We start from the raw sequence: 20485 nt of genomic DNA, 5'->3' as shown, positions 1-20485 counted from the left end.
TGCTATTCCTATCAAAGCACCAATGACATTCTTCTCAGAATTAAAAAAAAACTATTTTAAAATTCATATGGAACCAAAAAGAGCCCCAATAGCCAAAGCAATGCTAAGCAAAAAGAACTAAGCTGAAGATATCACATTGCCCAGCTTCAATCTATGCTACAAGGCTATAGTAGCTGATATAGTTTGGCTCTGTGTCCCCCACCAAATCTCATGTTGAATTTTAATCCCCAGTGCTGGAGTTGGGGCCTTGTAGGAGGTGACTGGATCATGTGGGCTTCTTATGAATGGTTTAGCCCCAACCCTCTTGGTGCTGTCCTTGTGATAGTGAATTCTTGTGAGATCTGTTTGTTTAAAAGTGTGTGGCACTCTCTCTCGGCTCCTGCTCTGGTCATGTGAAATGCCTGATCCCCTTTTGCCTTCTACCATCACTATAAGTTTCCTGAGGCCTCCCCAGAAGCTGAGCAGATGACAGAATCATGCTTCCAACCAAATCTCTTTTCTTTATCAGTTACCCAGTCTCAGGTATGTCTTTATAGCAATGTGAGAACAGACTAATATCATAACAAAAACATCATGGTACTGGTACAAAAACAGATACATAGACCAATGGAATAGAATAGAGAGCCCAGAAATAAAGCTGCTCACCTACAGCCATCTAATCTAATCTTTGACAAAGTCGACAATATCAAGCATTAGGTAAAGGATTCCTGTGCAATAAATGGTGCTATGACAACTGGCTAGCCATATGCAGAAGATTGAAACTGGATGCCTTTCTTACACCATATAAAAAAATCAACTCAAAATGGATTAAAGACTTAAGTATACAATCTCAAACTATAAAAACCCTAGAAGAAAACCTAGGACACACCTTTCTGGACACAGACCCTGGCAAAGATTTCATGACTAAGACCACAAAATCAGCTGCAACAAAAACAAAAATTGACAAATGGGATCTAAGTAAACTAAAGAGTTTCTGCACAGCAAAAGAAACTATGAACAGAGTAAAAAGACCACCCACAGAATGGGAGATAATATTTGCAAACTATGCATCTAATACAAGTCTAATACCCAGGATCTATAAAGAACTTAACAAATTAACAAACAAAAAACAAAGAAAAAGCGGGCAAAGGACACGGACAGACATCTCTAAAAAGACAACATATATGTCTACAACAAGCATGTGAAAAATGCTCAACACCACTAATCATTAGAGAAATCCATAGCAATGAGATACCATTGATCTCACTGATCCAAATCAATGAGTTACATGAGATACCATCTCATACAAGTCAGAATGGCTATTATTAAAAAGTCAAAAATGAACAGATGCTGGTGAAGTTGTTGAGAAAAGGGAATGCTTATATACTGTTGGTGGGAAAGTAAGTTAGTTCAGCCACTGTGGAAAGCAGTTGTGATGCTTTCTCAGAGAACTTAGAACTACCCAGAAATCCCATTATTGGGTATATTCCCGAAGGAATATAAATTGTTCTACCATAAAGACACATGCACATGTATGTTCATCACAGCACTATTCACAACAGCAAAGACATGGACTCAATCCAGGTGCCCATTCATGGCAGACTGGATAAAGAAAATGTGATATATATATACACATACATACATACACACACACCATGGAATATTAGCCATAAAAAAGAATGAGAATCGTATCATGTCTGTTATGATTAGGCTTTGTGTCCCCACCCAAAGCTCATCTTGAATTGTAATAACCAATATCCCCACATGTCAAGGGAGAGGCCAGGTGGAGGTAACTGAACCATAGAGGTGGTTTCCCCCAAGCTGTTCTTGTGATAGTGAGTGAGTTCTCATGAGATCTGATTTTTTTTTTTTTTGGAGATGGAGTCTAACTGTTGCCCAGGCTGGTGTGTAGTGGCGTGATCTCAGTTCACTTCAACCTCCGCCTCCCAGGTTCAAGCAATTCTCCTGCCTTAGCCTCCTGAGTAGCTGGGATTATAGGCGCCTGCCACTACACCCAGCTAGTTTTGTTGTTTTTTTTTTTTTTTGTATTTTTAGTAGAGACGGGATTTCACCATGTTGGCCAGGCTGGTCTCAAACTCCTGACCTCAAGTGATCCACCTGCCTTGGCTTCCCAAAGTGCTGGGATTACAGTTGTGGGCCACTGCACCCAGCCGAGATCTGATGGTTTTATAAGGGGCTCTTTCCCCTTCGCTCAGCACTTCTCCTTCCTGTAGCCTTGTAAATAAGGTGCCTTGCTTCCCCTTTGCCTTCTGCCATGATTGTAAGTTTCCTGAGGCCTCCCCAGCCATGCGGAACTGTGAGTCGATTAAACTCTTTCCTTTATAAATTGCCCAATATGGGGCAGTTCTTTATAGCAGTATAAAACAGACTAATACAATGTCCTTTACAGGAACATGGATGGAACTGGAAGCCATTATCCTAAGTGAACAAATGCAGGAAAAGAAAACCAAATACCACATGTTCTCATTTGTAAGTGGGAGCTAAATATGAGTACACATGAACCCAAAAGACAGCAATAGATACCAAGGCCTACCTGAGGGTGGACCTCGGTAGGAGGTTGAGGACTGAAAAATTACCTGTTGGGTACTATGCTTATTACTTGGGTGATGAAATAACCTGTACACCAAATCCCCATGACACACAACTTACCTAAGTAACAAACCTATATATGCCCCTAAAACTAAAAGAGAAACAACAACTTGTATATGTGTGTGCGTGTGTGTATGTGTGTGTGTATGTATATGTTTACTACTTTGTAAAGAAAGTTAAAATAGTATAACTATTTTGATAGAAACATCAAATTCCCACACAACAAATATTTATGGTGTCCCTCCCACTGAGTTTTTTTTTTTTTTTTCTTATTAGCTTTCTGCTATGGTCTTAATGTTTGTGTGCCCCTCTCCAAATTTACATGTAGAAACTTAATCCCTGGTGTGATAGCATTGGGTGTGGGTCCTTTGGGGAAGTAATTTAGGAGGTCTCTGATCTTGGGAATGGAATTAGTACCCTTGTGAAGGAGGTTGAAGAGAGTAATCCTATCCTACTTTTCAAAGGAAGAAACTGAAACTTATAAAGGTTAATAAAACCTTGGTGAACTCACAGAGCTACTACATGATCTATTTGGAATTTGAATTCAGGCCCGTAACTAGAAAGGCTGTGCTCTTAACAGGTGCATTATATTGTTTCAACACTTGCTGACTGCCTATTGATTGCAATATTTCATTTAATAGCCACACAATTCTTCGGGATGTGTCAAAATCTTATATTTTACTGATAAGGAAACGGACACCCAGAGAAATTAATTAACTTGTCCAGAGTCACACAATAACAAAACAGTAAGTTCTAGGTCCACGCTTTTAACATTGCTCTTAACTGCTTCCCTAAATACTTTCCCAATGATGATCCAAATCCAACCCGCATCATCACTTTCAACAATCCTGTTTCTTCATAGTTCCTGGGAATGGAATAGAAAATAAGCTAAATGATTTAATTTATTCTAGAGTACAGTTCTCCAAGTATCCATTTATGACTTTGTAGTATCATAGAAAAGTGAATTCCCAGGGATGCAGGGCTGGGGGATATACACCTAGCACTAGAAAGAAATACCTTCAAGACTTCTCAATTTTTTCCATATGGCCCACGTTTATCATAACTAGATAATAATGTATTATATTAAGGAGAAATGAGTTTTCTACCTGCATAGTTAATACACAGGGTATCTGCCATGGAGTCTACTAATTTAAAAGAACTGAGCTGAACTGAAGACAGCTAGCATCAAGATCCATACGCGGGCAATTTCTCTCATTTTTTTTTAATGTCATTATTTCCGAGAACCCAGACTTACATAAATGTGGTTAAAAACAGTAAGTATTTACTCACTGCGTGAGGCAATCAATCACTAAAGTGAGCTTAGAGTAGAATATAGCCAGAGAGTTAGCATGATGGAATACTATCAGGCTGCTATAAGCAGAAACCTCAATAAGCACATCTGCTTACTGAGAAAAAAAATCACTCAATGTCACATGCTGGGCCAAAAGAGTTTCTAATTTATTTACTTAAAATTAAGATTAAATAATTAATGGTCCTACTTCTGGCTCTCAAATATTATTTTCATGATATTTCTTACCTATTGTAATAATTGACATGCCTGGTTGAAATTTTCTTTAAAAATTATTTTACCATAAAGTATTTTATATACTACCTTTCGTCAAGAGATATTTTTAGTATCTTTTGCATAGGTATGGACAAAAACTTAGGAGTATAAAAATTTTTTTAAATGTTTTTGTTCCCTGAAATGTTTTAATAAAACCAATACTTGAGGGAAGTGTGCTATTTTATCAGCTTTGAGTAACTTTTCTTAGCACTGTTTTAGGGAAGGGTGGTTAATCACAGCGTGTAGGTACAATACAGTTATTAAAACTGGTCTTTTCAATAAACGACGCTCAAGAAATTATGCATCTATAAGGGCAAGAAAAACAAAATGAAGTCTCTCCCTCACATTTCGCTCCTTTTGCCCAGGCTGGAGCGTAATGGCTCAATCTCGGCTCACTGAAACCTTTGCTTCCCTGCAAACTTCGCCTCCTAGTATTAGTTTTTTTTTTTTTTTTTTTAATATGAGGCAGAGGCCAGGTGCGGCGGCTCAGGCCTGCAATCCCAGCACTTTGGGAGGCCAAGGCATGTGGATCACCTGAGGTTAGGAGTTCGAAACCCGCCTGGCCAACATGGTGATCCCCATCTCTACCAAAAATACAAAAAATTAGCTGGGTGTGGTGGTGGGTGCCTATAATCCCCCAGATACGCTGGAGGCTGAGGCAGGAGAATCGCTTGAACCTAGGAGGTGGAGGTTGCAGTGAGCTAAGATTGCACCATTGCACTATAGCCTGGGCAACAAGAGCAAAACTTCATCTCAAAAAAAAAAAAAAATTAATACCAAATGGACAAGAGACTAAAAGTAAAACCTCAAGAATATAGGAGAATATCTTCTTAACTTTGGGATGGGATATTTTAAAAGGAGAGCAAAAACAACCTTTATAAAAGACAATATTGATAAATCTGACATACTAATATTAAGAACTTTTGTTCATCAAAAGAACCAAATGACAATAAAAACACAGCTCAGTAACAGGAGTAGATATGTTTAATGTATTTGAACAACCTAGGACTAGTGTCCAGAACACACAGGAAATTCTAACAATCAGTAGAAAAATGTGCAAAAGATTTGAACAGGCATATCACAAAAGAAGAAACCCAAATGGCCAATAAATATGAAAAGGTGCCTCAACCTATCTGCCAAAAAACAAATGTACATTAAAATCTTGGCAAGATAGCACTGTCTACCTACAAGAGTAGCAAAAATCAAAATGTCTGATAATAACAAGTGCTAGAAAGAAAGGAAGCAACAAGACTTTTATATACTGCTGGTAGAAATGCAAATTGGTACAATTTCTTTGGAAAACTATTCAGCATTATCAAGAAAAGATAAAGAGAGACATATATTATGACCCAGGAACTCTGCTTGCTAGAGAAATTTTTGCACAAATACCAGGATACATGCTTACAGGCACATTTTTCATAAAAATAATCCAAATGTCCATCAACAGTGGAATGGATAAATACCACTATGACAAATTCATACAATGGCACACTATACAGTAATGGAAATAAAACTGTACAATATAAATTCTCAAAAATGTAATTTTGATAGAAGGAAGCCATCAAAATACATACAGTAGGATTCCACTTACATGAAGTTCAAAACTAGACATGTTTAATTAACATGGTGTTTAGAAACAGACCCTTAAGTGATAAAACCATAAAGAAAAGGAAGTCGCTTCTTAAAAGTCAAATTAGTAGTTTATCATAAAATGCAGAGAAAGGAGTGTGATTAGCAAAATAAACAGGAGCAGACAAAAGGGTTCTGGGATGCTGACAATGTCCTATTTCTCAATTAGTAGTCACTGAGGTTTTTGCCTTCATAGTTTTCATTATTTTGTGCAAGTAAGTATCTGTGTACTGTATTACATAAGGCAAGAGGTGTCAAAGATACATTTTTAAATAGTCCAAAAATAGTTAGTTTACATAATCATAATAGAAAATACCACTGAACCCACAGAAATATAAGCAACAATGGGAGAATATTATGAATACCTCTATGCATATAAACTAGAAAATCTAGAAGTGGATAAGTTCCTGGACACATACACCCTCCCAAGACTGAACCAGGAAGAAAATGAATTCCTGAACAGACTAAGAATAGGCTCTGAAATGGATGCAGTAATAAACAGCCACTCAACCGAAAAAAGCCCAGGATCAGAAGGATTCGCAGCTGAAGTCTATCAGGTATACAAAGAAGAGCTGGTACTATTCCTACTGAAACTATTCCAAAAAATTGACGAGGGACTGCCCTCCTAACTCATTCTATGAGGTCAGCATTATCCAGATACCAAAACCTGGAAGAGATACAACAAAGAAAACTTCAGGCCAATATCCTTGAAGAACATCAATGCAAAATTCTCAACAAAATACTGGCAATCAAATCTAGCAGCACATCAAAAAGCTTATCCACCATGATGAAGTAGGTCTCATCTCTGGGATGGAAGGTTGGTTCAACATATGCAAATCAATAATGTGATTCCTCACATAAACAGAACTAAAGACAAAAAAAACCACATGATTATCTCAATAGAGACAGAGAAGGCTTTTGATAAAATTCAACATCCCTTCATGTTAAAAACTCTCAATAAAGTAGGTATTAAAATAACATACCTCAAAATAATAAGAGCCATCTATGACAAACCCACAGCCAACATCATACCGACTGGGCAAAAGCTGGAAACATTATCCTTGAAAGCCAGCACAAGACAAGGATGTCTTCTCTCACCACTCCTATTCAACATAGTATTGGAAGTCCGGGCCAGGGCAATCAGGCAAGAGAAAGAAATAAAGGACATCCAAATAGAAAGGGAGGAAGTCAAACTATCCTTGTTTGCAGATGACACGATCCTGTATCTAGAAAACCCCATTGTCTCAGTCCAAAAGCTTAAGCTGATAAACAACTTCAGCAAAGTCTCATGATACAAAATCAATGTGCAAAAATCACTAGCGTTCCTACACACCAACAACAGTCAAGCGAAGAGGCAAATCAGGAACAAATTCCCACTCCATATTGCCACAAAAAGAATAAAATACCTAGCAATACAGTCAACTAGGGAGGTAAAAGATCTCTACAAGGAGAACTACAAACCACTGCTCGAAGAAATTAGAGATGATAAAAACAAATGGAAAAACACTCCATGCTCATGGATAAGAAGACTCAATATCATAAAATGGCCATACTGCCCAAAGCAATTTATTAGATTCAATGCTATTCCCATTAAACTATCATTGATATTCTTCACAGAACTAAAAAAAAAATTTTTTTAAATTCATATGGAAGCAGACAAGAGCCAAAATAGCTAAGGCAATCCAAAACAAAAAGAAGAAAGCTGGAGGCATCACGCTACCCAACTTCAAACTATATTACAGGGCTACGGTAACCAAAACAGCATGGTACTGGTACAAAAACAGACACACAGACCAATGGAACAGAATAGAGAACCCAGAAATAAGGCCACATACCTACAACTATCTGATCTTCGACAAACCTGACAAAAACAAGCAATGGGGAAAGGATTCCCTATTCAGTGAAAGTGATGCAATACCTGGCTAGCCATATACAGAAGATTTAAACTGGACCCTTTCCTTACACCAGGTACAAAAATTAACTCAATATTTATTAAAGACTTAAATGTAAAATCCAAAACTAAAAACCGTGGAAGACAACCTAGGCGATACCATTCAGGACACAGGCAAAGATCTTATGATGAAGACACCGAAAGCAATTGCAACAAAAGCAAAAACTGACAAATGGTATCTCATTAAACTGAAGAGCTATTGCACAGAAAAAGAAACTATCAAGAGAGTAAACAGATAACCTACAGAATGGGAGAAAACTTTTGCAAACTATGCATCCAACAAAGGCCTAATACCTGGCATCTATAAGGAACTTTTTTTTTATAAGGAACTTAAATTTACAAGATAAAAACCAATAACCCCATTAAAAAGTGGGCAAAGGACAAGAACAGACACTTTTCTAAAGAAGACATACAGGCAGCCAACAATCATTTTTTAAAAAGTTCCACATCACTGATCATTAGAGAAATGCAAATCAAAACCACAATAAGATATCATCTCACACAGTCAGAATGGCTATGATTAAAATGTCAAAAAATAACAGATGCTGGTGAGGTTGTGGAGAAAAAGGAATGCTTATACACTCAGTTTGATGACGTTTGACTACTGCTCACAACTATCTAAGCACCACCCAAAACAAAATACAGAACACTTTTTAATCACCCTAGAAATTTCCTTATGCCCCTTTCCAGTAAATTCTCCTTCTCTCAACACCTGCTTCTGTTGTTTCTTTTTAAAAAATACAAACCATTTATAAGTTAAATCTGTCATATTCATGAAATAACAATTCAATTTTTCTTTATAGTAGTCTTCCAAGGGAAGCTAGCTGAAAAACGTCTGAAAAACATCTTCATTTTACTTTGGGCTATACACTTGTCACCTTCTGACAAAATATGAGTGTCATACCAGCTATATTCAGTTATGTATCAGCTGCAACGAGGAAACAACTATGTAAGCTAAGAACATAGTGAAGGGATCAAAAGAGATGCCTAGTATTGAATGCTTTCCATTTCTTCAGCTGAAGAATTCCAGCTGAAAATAAGAGAAGCAGAACAATGGGGTTTGGAAGATGGGCAGTGTCTAGCAGGATCTGAACACAGTTTTCTGAATAAGATTAGGTTGAAAAAGCTCTTAAGGCTTACTGATTTCTCTCTCTGAGCCTAGGCATGTGTTACATAGTCACAACAGTTGGCAAAAAGAGGAAAATGGTAGGGAAGAGTTTCTACCTTTCTACCTTATACAGGTATCTGTGAATGGAATTTTACAAGGTAAGTTTTGAAAATACCAAAGCATGGCATGGTTTGCTATAGGTATTATAATGTAAATTGTGATTTCACATATCTCAATTCACTTCAAATCATCAATGCTGCCAGCTATGTGGTTTGCTTACTCAGATTCGAAAGAATCACAGCTGAATCTCTATTTAAATTTGGCAGGATTCTATAAAGTCAGGAAAGGCAATTGGACAAACTCCATGTCCAATCCATCTGCTTAAACTGTTTACTTATAGTAACAGCATACACATGTCTCATGTTACTGATAAACCACAGAAAAGCTTCTGGGATGCTGTTACTATCCAAACTTAAATGTAATGCTTATCATCACAAAGTAATGAGAAAAGTCAATGCAAAAACAGATCACATTCACTTGGACCAAATTTAATACAATGGTAAGAATAAGGAAAATGCTTTTGCATATATAAGAGTATTTTTTAAACTCTTTTTTGAAATAATTGAACATTTCTTAAAAAAAAAATTTCTTCAATTTTGAAATAATTGAACATTTCTTCAATAAAAAATTCTTTTATTTGGAGCAATTTACCTTAAATTCTAAAATTTATTTTTATTATTAAACATAAACATACAGAAAAGTCAGAAAAATTAGCAAACATGTATGTACAAATTAAATAATAATTTTAATTTGAACACTGTGTAACCAGTATCCAGTCAAGAAAAAGAAAACTAGAAGAAGCCACTGAAGAAGCTATCTATATGACTCTTTCTGATCACACATCTCACCCTTCTCTCTGAACAATCACGATCCTGATTTTTAGGAAATTTCTTTTTCTATTTTATTTATAGTTTTACCGCCTATGTGTATATTCCAAAACAATATAAGTCCTTTTGTCTTTTCTTGAACTTTATATGACTGGAATTGTAACAGTATATATATTTTTTGGTGACTTGTTTCACTAAAAAGAGTTTGTGAGATACATCCATATTGTTATCCACAGATGTAGTTCATTCATTTTTATGTTGAATAATAGTCCATTATATGAACATACCATAATTTGTATCTCCAGCTGTTGATGTATTCTTGCACTATTTTCCATATGTGGTGATTATAAACAATGCTGCCATTGAACATTTGTGTATATCTTGCCTGGTGGATATATGCATTGCTTTCCATAGAGTATATACCTAAAAGTGAAATATGATACACGTCTACAAATTTAGTAGACAACAGTAGACTGTTTGCTACATGGTAGGCTCAACTTATGTTATCACGAACATTGTATGTTCCCATTGCTCTAGTTCTTTGCCAATACTTGGTATTTTCAATCTAATTTTTGTCATTCTGATGAGTGAATCACATTATCACATTCAATTTTTAATTTGAATTGTCCTGATTATTAAAGAGGTTGACTATCTTCACATTTATTTTTTAGCTATTTGGATTTCTTTCAGAATTCCTATCCTCTTGACCATTATCCTACTGGTTTAGTTTGTTTTTGCATCTCATTAATTTGTAGGAATTCCTTATATACTCTGGATGCCAGTCTTTTGTTGATTATATATATGTAAAATATTCTTCCCTTCTATTGCTTATCTTGTTACTCTCTTCCTGGTGTCTTTTGATGAACAAAAGTTCTTATTTTCAGTGCAGCCCAATTTATCAAGTTTCCCTTTATTGTTAATTTCTTTTGTGTCATTTTCTTGTCCAGGTAAAACTCCGAGGTAAAGAAGAGATTAGTCTATATTATCTTCTAAAAATTAGTTTTTTCTTTTCATATTTAGATCTGGAATCAATTTTTTGTTTATGATGTGAGATAGAAGTAACATTTTTTAAAAAACAAGGATATTCAATCATTATAGCCTTTATTCACTAAATAGAGCATACTTTCCTACAATGTTTTGTGGTGCTTCCTTTTTCCATATGTGCAGAGACAAGTACCTCATATGTCACAGATCAAGCATATATATATACATACAAATGGGACTGTTTATGAATTCAATTATGTTCCATTCTTCTTTTTCTCCGTCTTATCTCCAATAGAACACTATCCTAATTACTGTGGCTTTATAAAAAGTGTTTATACTTGGTAGAGCAAATCTTCCCATATTGTTTCTTCTCCCTGAGCCACAAGTCTCACTCTCGCCCAGGCTGGAGTGCAGTGGTGCGATCTTGGCTCACTGCAACTTCTGACTCCTGAGTTTGAGTGATTCTCCTGTCTCAGACTCCCAAGTAGCTGTGATTACAGGTGCCCACCACCACACCTGGCTAATTTTTTTTATTTTTAGTAGAGACGGGGTTTCGCCATGTTGGCCAGGCTGGTCTTGAACTCCTGTCATCAAGTGATCCACCCACCTCAGCCTCGCAAAGTGCTGGTCGTATTGTTCTTTTTCAACAGGGTTTTGCAAACTGTTTCATTGGATCTTTGAAATTCCATATTTTAGAATCTGCGTCTACATATTGTTCTTTAGAAATTCTAAATAGTGTTTTAGAATTTCCAAAGAATAAAGTGTTGGACTTTTAAATGAGATTTCACTGAATCTACAAATAAGTTTGGGCAGAAAAGAAAAATATACTATAGTGAGTTTTCCAATCCATAAACATTATAGATTTACTCCTAGATATTTAATATTTTGATAATATATAAATATAATTGATTTCTATATACTGCCCATTGTCTAGTACCCTTGATAATCTAACTTATTTGTGCTAATATTTACCTGTAAATTATTTTAAATTTTCTATATATAACATATCATTTGCTAACAATGACTATTTCACTTTTTCTCTCAAATCTTACAACTTTTATTTATTTATTTTTCCACTAGTTAGAACCCCCATTTTAAGCAGATGTGTTGACAGCAGATATTTTTTTTTGTACACAATTTCGAAGGGAAAATTTTCAACATTTCACCAGTAAATATTATTTTGCTATAATTTTTTTGGTAGATTCAATTTGTCAGATTAAGGAAATTCCATTCTATTCCTGGTTTACTATGAATCTTTATCATTAATTGATGCTGAACTTACCAAACGCTTTCACTGTGTCTTTTGAGATGATATTTTTTCTTTTCTTCTGTTAATATGATAGATCATAATTTTCCAATGTTAAAGCAAACTTAAATATCTTGAATAAATCCAACTTTGTTGTGATATATTATCCTTATTAGATATTGCATGATTCAGTTTGCTAAAATTTTGTTTAGGAATTCTGAATCCACATTTATGAATGAGATTGGTTTATAATTTTACTTTCTTTAATTTCACTGTGACGTTTGTGAACGTGGATTTCTTTTCATTTACCCTGGTTGGGCATCATTGGGCTTCTTGAATCTGTAAATTGATTTGTAAGTTTTGGAAAGTTCTACATGATTATCACTTCAAATACTTCTCTCTTCTCCTTTTGGAGCTCTAATTATACATAAATTAGACATTTTCACCATATATTATATCCTTTTTATACTCTTCTTTTCATTTTCCATATCTTTTTCTCTCCATGCTCAGTCTGGATTCTTTCTTATGATCTATCTTCCAGTGCTTGGTTTATTCTACTGTTACCTCATCTATAATTTTTGTAATTTTTATTACTAAAATGTTCAGTTCTCAAATTCTGATTTTTTCTCAAATATGCTATACATCTTTAAAAATAATTAATATTTATATCTTCGATAATCGTAAGCATAGTTCTGGAGCATCTGTAGGTCTGTTTCTATTGGTTTTTATGCATGTTGTCTTTTGTCTTGTCCCTTTGTATGCTTAATTACCTTACTGTGCCAAACACTGCATTTGAAATTTATTTTGTTGAGATAATTTGAGACTTAGGTTGCTATTATCTTTCTCTAAAATAAATTTTCCAATTGCTTCTGTTAGCCACCTGGGGTATTAGCAATTTAGGATCATTTTAATCTTTTTTCAGTGATTTGGATTTTCCCAGCCACCTAACATGATTTGAAACTGAGCTGTCTGTGTAATGACTGGTGTACTTCCTGTCTACTCTTTTTCCTTGTACAGTCCTTTAAGATCCCAAACCAAAACATGAGTTTTTTTTTGCCATAGTCCCTACCATTGATTGTCCTAGATGCCAACATTTTTTTTTTCTCACCAGTCCTGCAAACAATCTCAAAAGTACTAATCAAACTCATGTCCACTTCTTTTGGATCATCAATGGTACCTAGTCCCAAAATGCCAAATTTCTGGATCTTGGCCCAGGAATTATTCACTACTCTGCTTGCAGTTCAGTTTTATTTCATATTTTATCTAGCTTTATTGTCATCAGTGGAAGGACAGTTCTGAATTACCTGTCACTATTGCTAAGTCCATTCCTATAGAAATTTTCAAGCTTACCTTTTATTTCCTCAGAAGATAGCAAGCATAGTTTTATAATCTGTGACTAGTAATAACATAGCCTTGCAGTTCTAGTTTCTGCTTACTCATCAGGACTTACTTACTTTCGGGCTTATCTTTTCACTATGGCTACTTGTCCTTGTAAAATTGTTTAACAGAAACTATCTGAGGCATAGAATGAAGGTGTCTTCTTCCAATGAGGATTTGTATTCTCTTCTGCTTGATTCCTAAAGACACCACAAATCAATATAGGACAACTTTAAACTCAATTCACCATCTGAAATAATACGGGTGATGTGAATTTGAGCAGCAAATCTATGCCAGGGGTTGGACTATGGGTATAAATTCTGCATTGTGCCAAAGGTGCTTTCTTCATAGTCCTGAGGGTGGGATGAGAAGGTTCATGATTATGTGATGGAGTAGGTTAACATGGTCTTATCTTTATGAAAGGAAAATCGGAAAAATCTCCTATTAGACCTCATACCTAGGCAGCCCTTATACTTTTACTTTAATCACCTTACATGATGACGTTTATAAACCACAACCCACATTTGCCAATCTGGCACATGCTTTTAGGGGCAATTAAGTTATAAGCACAACTTTCTAAATTCTTGCTTTTTCTTTGGACTGGGAATTCCTTAATTTCTTCTTAGCTATTTGATGCTTTTAAGAAAACTGATTTCTTCCCCACCCAGCATTTTCAGATGTTTTTGTTGGGAGAGTGGTACCAGTACCCTAGACCAAAGTATGTTAGTAAACAGAAGTGGCTTAAGATTTTTTTAAAGCATAACACATAAAAAAAGCTTACACACTTTTAATTTCTGAATGAAATCAGAAAACCCAAAAAACCAGAAGGAACCTGAAATGCATAGTAAGTATTACAAAACCCAGGTCTCCTCAGTTTCCTGACCCCTTCCATGATAAGAGCGTTACTATACATCACAAGTTTAACCCGTTAGGTCTAAAATAGTTCTCAGAACTTTAGAAAAATTATCTAAAGAAGCACTGTGTCAAGCAATAGTAGAAAGCATCCATGTTTTGAGGTCTAAATTAAGCAAAAATAGACCTCAAGATTCATCTCTCACCATTCCTCCATTAGTGCTTACACTTGCCCAAGTTCTACCATCCTACCTTGTCACTTCTAGACTATCTTCATATATCCTTCACTGGGTACCTGGCTTTGGCTCTAATGAGTTTGTTACTCCAGGCAGTTTTCCAAACAAAAAGGAATGGCTATTTACAATTCCTAGACTGAAATCATAAATATCATCAGCTGAATTACACTGAAATGTCAGTATTACTCTACAGAAGTCTTCATAAAGTGAGTGTGTCTTGGCTAGGTAAAAAGGATTTTAGTTATAAAAGTAGCAAAAGGATCTTATTGTAGGTAAGTCTAAACTCTTAGGTGGTCCTGCAGTGTATACTCTGAGGACAGCTTTACGGCAAGGTTCCTGACACAGACCATTTAGACTGGGAGCCAGACAACATTTTTCTTCCCCAAATTATAAGAAATCAGTGGTATTTCAGTAAATTGCCCCTTTGTGAAGGAAATAACTTTAGGTAAATTTTCATACTGAATACCTTTCTTATATAGATCATTTTGCCTTTTCCTCAAAAGTTCTATTACTTTAATCTAAAACAATATTCATGAGATAAGATACGTGTAGCAGTGTCTTCAAGCAATTGCCTTTTAATTCAAAGTACTCTATACTTTACAAAAATAATCAGTACATAAATAATTTTTTAAAAGATCAGAGATTTTTCCTAAAGCACATTAAATCTTTAAATACTGCATTCTAGCAAATGTGTGACAACTACCAGTTTCTGAACCTCTGATATCCTGAAAGGGATGTGTTACACACAAGAACTGACTTTACAGCTCTGCCACAATGCCACACTGAATAGGCTGCTTTCGATTCCTCCAGACGACTGTACTGTCTGATGCCAAAATGTAGTTGAGCACTATCTTGCAAAGTTGGACATTCATATGCCTGAGAACCCCACAATTCCACCATTGAGGCATATGCCCTAGACTAGAGCAGTGATTCTCAAAATATGGTCCTTGGACTAGCAGCATCAATATGACTTAGGAACTTGTTAGGAATACAAATTCTCCAGACCCACCCTAAACCTACTTAATCAGAAATCCGGGGCAGGAGTGGAGGGCAGCAATCTTGTGTTTTAACAAGTTCTCTAGGCAATTCCGATGTAGACGAAAGCCTGAGACTCCCAGCTTTAAAGAAGTTCTTGTTTATTTACTTTGATACAAGAATGTTTGAGCAGCACTGTTGGTCCATGCTTGCGTGCACTCTCTCTCACACACACACACACACACACACACACACACACACACACACACACACTGAAATGTCCATTGTCAGAATAGATTGAAAAATTGTAGTATTAACACAATTAAGGACTTACTCTACAGCAGAGAAAAGCAATGACAAACAACTATATTTATAAGGCTAAATAAAACTTAGAACCATAACTTTGACTGAAAAAATAATTGTAGGTCTATTGTGCAATATTTTATAAAGGTCAAAACCAAGTAACATTATTTAACAATACATTTATGTGATAAAGCAATAAAGCTATTTCTAAAAAACAATGATACACCTTTAATTCTGTACAGTATTCCCTTTAAAGGAATCATGAATGGAGTGAGAAAGGATCATATTGGGAAACACAAATGTAGTGGTAACAATCTTACTCCTAAATTGGGTGGTGAGTTCATAGCTGTTCACTATATTCATATTATTTTTTATTAATATTTCTTTTCTACATATCAAATATTACATAACAACTTTAAATCCAGAAAACAAAACAAAACAAAAACCCAAAAACTACAGCTAATAAATGAAAATAGTCATTACTTTAAATAGAAAATTAGAAACGACCTAAATATTATACATTATGTAAAATGTGATGTTCATTCCATTAAAGGTTTTTAAAGACATGATAATTTATGATAAAATAACGTAAAAACGTCCAATAAAATGTTTAGAAGAAGATATAATAAAATGTTATCAGTTGCTATTACAGGAAGTTTTATTTCTTCTTTGTACGTTTAACATTTTCCTATAGTGAATAATAAATACTTTAAAAATCACTGAGAATATTTAAACTATAAATGAGATATTTAATGATTCTAAGTCATTAAAGAAAACTGCCAAATCTGTTGGAATCAGGGGATACTGGTGTTTTGTAGAAATCTGGTTGTGATTTATAAGGCTTTATAATTCAAAGTTTTCTATTTTCTGTCATAAAGTCATACATCTTTATTATTGTGATTCCTGACAAAATAATTTCAGTTTGTTTGTTGGTGTGAGGAAAACGTGACTGAGGAAACCATGACCTAAAGAGGACTTCAATTAAAAAAAAACCTGAAAATAGCTTCAATTAAACAACTGAAAAGAACAAAAGTAAAAAAAAAAATTCATCTATTATTGACTAGCTTTAAAAAACACAGAAGAAAGGTATATACTGAGTCTGCCTTATAGCTCTATGTACTGTCATAGTGAGAAAGGATCACAAAGATTAAGGTTCAAAAGCCAGAGATTCATTACACACCTCTTTTTCCAGTATTCTAGTGATCTCTCCTAGGGTCCGATCCAAAGCAGACACTTTATTGTTTGCCCATGAACCACTGTCTTGAACTTGTAGTTGTTTTAGAAGATCTTTGGCTAATCGCTGAAGCCTTTAATACCAAATGAAAGGAAAGAATGACATTAATGAATTAGACTATAATACTTCATTTCCCAAAACATTTTGAAACACAAGTTACTTTCAGTATTGGATTTGAAAATGCTTCACAGAACATCTGAGGGGAGAAAAAAACAGACAACCAATAAAGCTGGTGTTATTTTTTATTCATGACCACCAATTCACTCTTCATGGCACAAAACAGAACTAGAGGATAGTATTATCAATCTACAGGATTAGCTAAAGCAATTGATGCCTTTAGTTTCTGTATGATTCTTAAATTAGAACAGAATCAGGAATGGGGAGAAGGTGGGAGGATGAGAGCAGAGAAAATGAGCATAAGAACCTGAGCAGGTTTTTATATTTTGATTTAAATCTTCGAATATTATTAGCTTTATAAACTCTCAGAATGTTAAACTTCCAAATGTTTGTTTACAGGCAGTTTGGGGATTGTCTGCTACTGCTCATATCATTTACTTAGACGACAGAACACTTATTTGGTTTTCACCAAAAAATACCACATTATACCTAGACTGTAAGAGTCTTCATTCAGATCACTGTGTGCATTACTTCTTTGTGGCCCCTACCTGGTACCTCACTCTTGGAGCAACCCTCCTCCGCTTTCCACTTATTTACTTGAGAATCCACTAATAGATGCTAACCAGATCTCCCCACTTTTCCCCTATATATCATCCCCGTTGCCTTAAATTTTTATCTGTGGTAGATTCCACAGTACATCATTATAATCATTTTCTTGCAAATGTCCTACATTTCCTCTCTGTTGCTCTGTTTTTTACTCTTCTTAGACAAACCCCGGCAGTGGTAATAATGTTTGTTTAGCTCTTACTATGGGCCAGGCACCATTCTCAATGTCTTGCATGCATTAATTTCTTTAGCTGGATTAATGAAAACAACTGGCAGACTTTTCCATTTCTGAACCTGGTGGGGGTGGGGGGGGGTGGGGGGAGTCAGACCATGCAAAATACTGGTAGGGCTACTGATTCAAGATCTTACTAAATCTCTCTAGGGTGTTCATTCTCCCACTATCCACAAAGGTTTGCTTCATACATTCCCCACTCTCTTCAAAACTCCACCCTTTCCTTTCTCTCTCTTGCTTTCATAAGATGATCCTACATTTCGAAGAGAAAACAGAAGTTATTGGAACAAGAAAATTTTCACTTTCGGCCATAAAATCTACAAGCTTATCTGCATTTCACTCATCTTCTTCTTTGTTCCTCTTATTACAGTCATTCCTTCTAGACAGGACTAACTTCACCACACAGGATGTATGCATGAGTTCTTTCTGGATCTCAAGCTCTTTCTTCTTCCTGTCTCAGGTCTTTCTGCAAATGTTCTTCATCTTTTCCTTCTGAAATGCTTCCTCCACTCCCACATTACCTAGAACATTACTATTTATCCCTCAGCTCTTAGCACAAACATTACTTTCTCTGATTTGACTATTTCTTCAAAGCACTCATCACAAGAGAATTAAAAATACTTATTGAACTAACTGTTTAATGTGTGCTTCTCCTATGCAAAGCTTTACAAGGGAATTTCCTGAAGTGATAGAAATGTTCTGTATTTGTACTGTCCAACATGGTGGCTAGAAGCTATTGTATTGAACAGTGCAGAAGCAGAGTATTAACTTCATGAGAGAGGTGCTCGTCTATCTGCTCACTGCTTTATCCTTATCATGTAACATGCTACTTTTACATAAGTACACTCATTAGATATTTAATAAATTCGTGTCCTACAGAGAAAACTTCTTCTTTACATTAATTTTAACAATATCCAGACCAAGGATGGTGGTTCATGTTTGTAATCCTAGCACTTTGGGAGGTCAAGGCAGGAGGTTCACTTGAAGCCAGGAATCTGAGATCAGCTTGGGTAACAAAGCGAGACCCAGTTTCTACAAAAAATAAGAAATAATTAGCTGGCAATGGTGGCATGCACCTGTAGTCCTAGCTACTCAGGAGGCTGAAGTGCGAGGACTGCTTAAGCTCCGGAGTTCCAGACTGCAGTGAGCTTACAACACTGCGCTCCAGCCCGGGCAAGAGAGTGAGACCTTCATCTCTAAAAAGAAAAAAACCCAGTAACTTCATAGGTTACAAAATACTTTCATGTACATGATCTTATTTAATCCTCTCAACAACACTGTCAATTAGTATTATCCCTATTTGAAAAGAGCAAAAACTGATGCAGAGCAATTTAGCCAAATAGAAGCCTTCACAGATGTCCTCCATACAGGAACACCAAATTGAACAACTATCTACATAAAAAAGTACCTTAATAAGAACCGAAAGTTGTGTGAATCACCACAGTACCTGATTTTAACTTCATATCACTGAAAAAGGCACTGAAGAGGCAGGAAAGACAGTCTTGAAATGCTGATGCCACCCCTCCCTCCTCCCCTGGCAGCCACCCTGTGGTGCACACAGAGAGTCTATGCACTTGGGAGACAGGAAGCACAGTGGTAGTGGGACTTTGCCTTGGAAATCAGTGCTAGCCTGTTACAGTGGAAAGCAACAGGACAGAATTCAGCTGACCCCCACAGAGAGAGCATTAGACCAACCTTAGAAAGTGGGGAATCGCCCAACCTAGGACTCGGAACCTGAGTTCCAGCAAGCCTTGTTACTGCAGGTTAAAGTGTTCTGGGGACCTAAATAAACTTGAAAGGAGGTTTAAGCCACAAGAACTGCAATTCCTGGGCAAGTCCTGGTGTTGTGCTGGGCTTGGAGCCAGTGAACTTGGGAAGAATGTGACCCATGAGACCAGCCAGGGCAGCCAAGGGAGTGTTTGCACCACCCCTCCCTCAACCCCAGGCAGCTCACAACTCTGGTACAGACTCCTTCCCTATGCTTGAGGAGAGGGGAGGGAAGACTAAAGAGGACTCTGTGCCAGGCACAGTGGCTCATACCTATAATCCCAGTGCTTTGGGAGGCGGAGGCAAGAAGATTGCTTGGGCCCAGAAGTTCGAGACCAGCCTGGGCAACATGGTGAAAGCCTGTCTCTAGCAAAAAATACAAAAATTAGCTGGGTGTGGTGGCACACACTTGTAGTCCCACCTACTCAGGAGGCTGAGGAGGCAGGATCAATTGAGTCTCAAAAGTCAAGGCTGCAGTGAGCTATGATCATGCCACTGCACTCTAGCCCGGGTGAAAAAGCAAGACGCTGTTTCAAAAAGAAGAAGAAGAAGAAAAAAAGAGGACTTTGTCTTGCAACTTGGAAACCAGCTCAGCCATAATAGGACAGAATAACTGGGCAGAATCCTGAGGCTCCCATTCCAGGCCCTAGCTCCTGGATGGTATTTTTAGACATATCCTGGGCAAAAAGGGAATGGGCTACCTTAAAGGGAAAGACCCAGTCCTGGAAGGATTTGTCATCTGCTGACAAAAGACTCCTTGGGCCCTCACAAGTTAGCAGTGGTAGCCAGGAAGCACTCGCCGAGGGCCTTGGGTGAGACTCAGAGACA

General features: G+C 36.4%; 1 protein-coding gene across 7 annotated transcripts in view; it reads right to left on the bottom strand.

Moving 5' to 3' along the window:
- The window catches only part of SCAPER (S-phase cyclin A associated protein in the ER), a 591234-nt gene that overhangs the window by 229269 nt on the left and 341480 nt on the right, over nucleotides 1-20485 (bottom strand). For all 7 annotated transcript variants that reach the window (XM_058428046.1, XM_032176146.2, XM_058428043.1 and 4 more), the window contains one exon: nucleotides 16882-17008. In XM_058428046.1, coding sequence (XP_058284029.1) covers nucleotides 16882-17008 — 127 coding nt within the window. The remainder of the gene's footprint in view (nucleotides 1-16881; nucleotides 17009-20485) is intronic.

This window comes from Hylobates moloch, unplaced genomic scaffold (genome assembly GCF_009828535.3).
Source record: "Hylobates moloch isolate HMO894 unplaced genomic scaffold, HMol_V3 SCAFFOLD_14, whole genome shotgun sequence".
Taxonomy (NCBI): Eukaryota; Metazoa; Chordata; class Mammalia; order Primates; family Hylobatidae; genus Hylobates; species Hylobates moloch.
The sequence above is the reverse complement of the archived record's forward strand: the minus strand, read 5'-3'. Positions and strand labels throughout refer to the sequence as shown.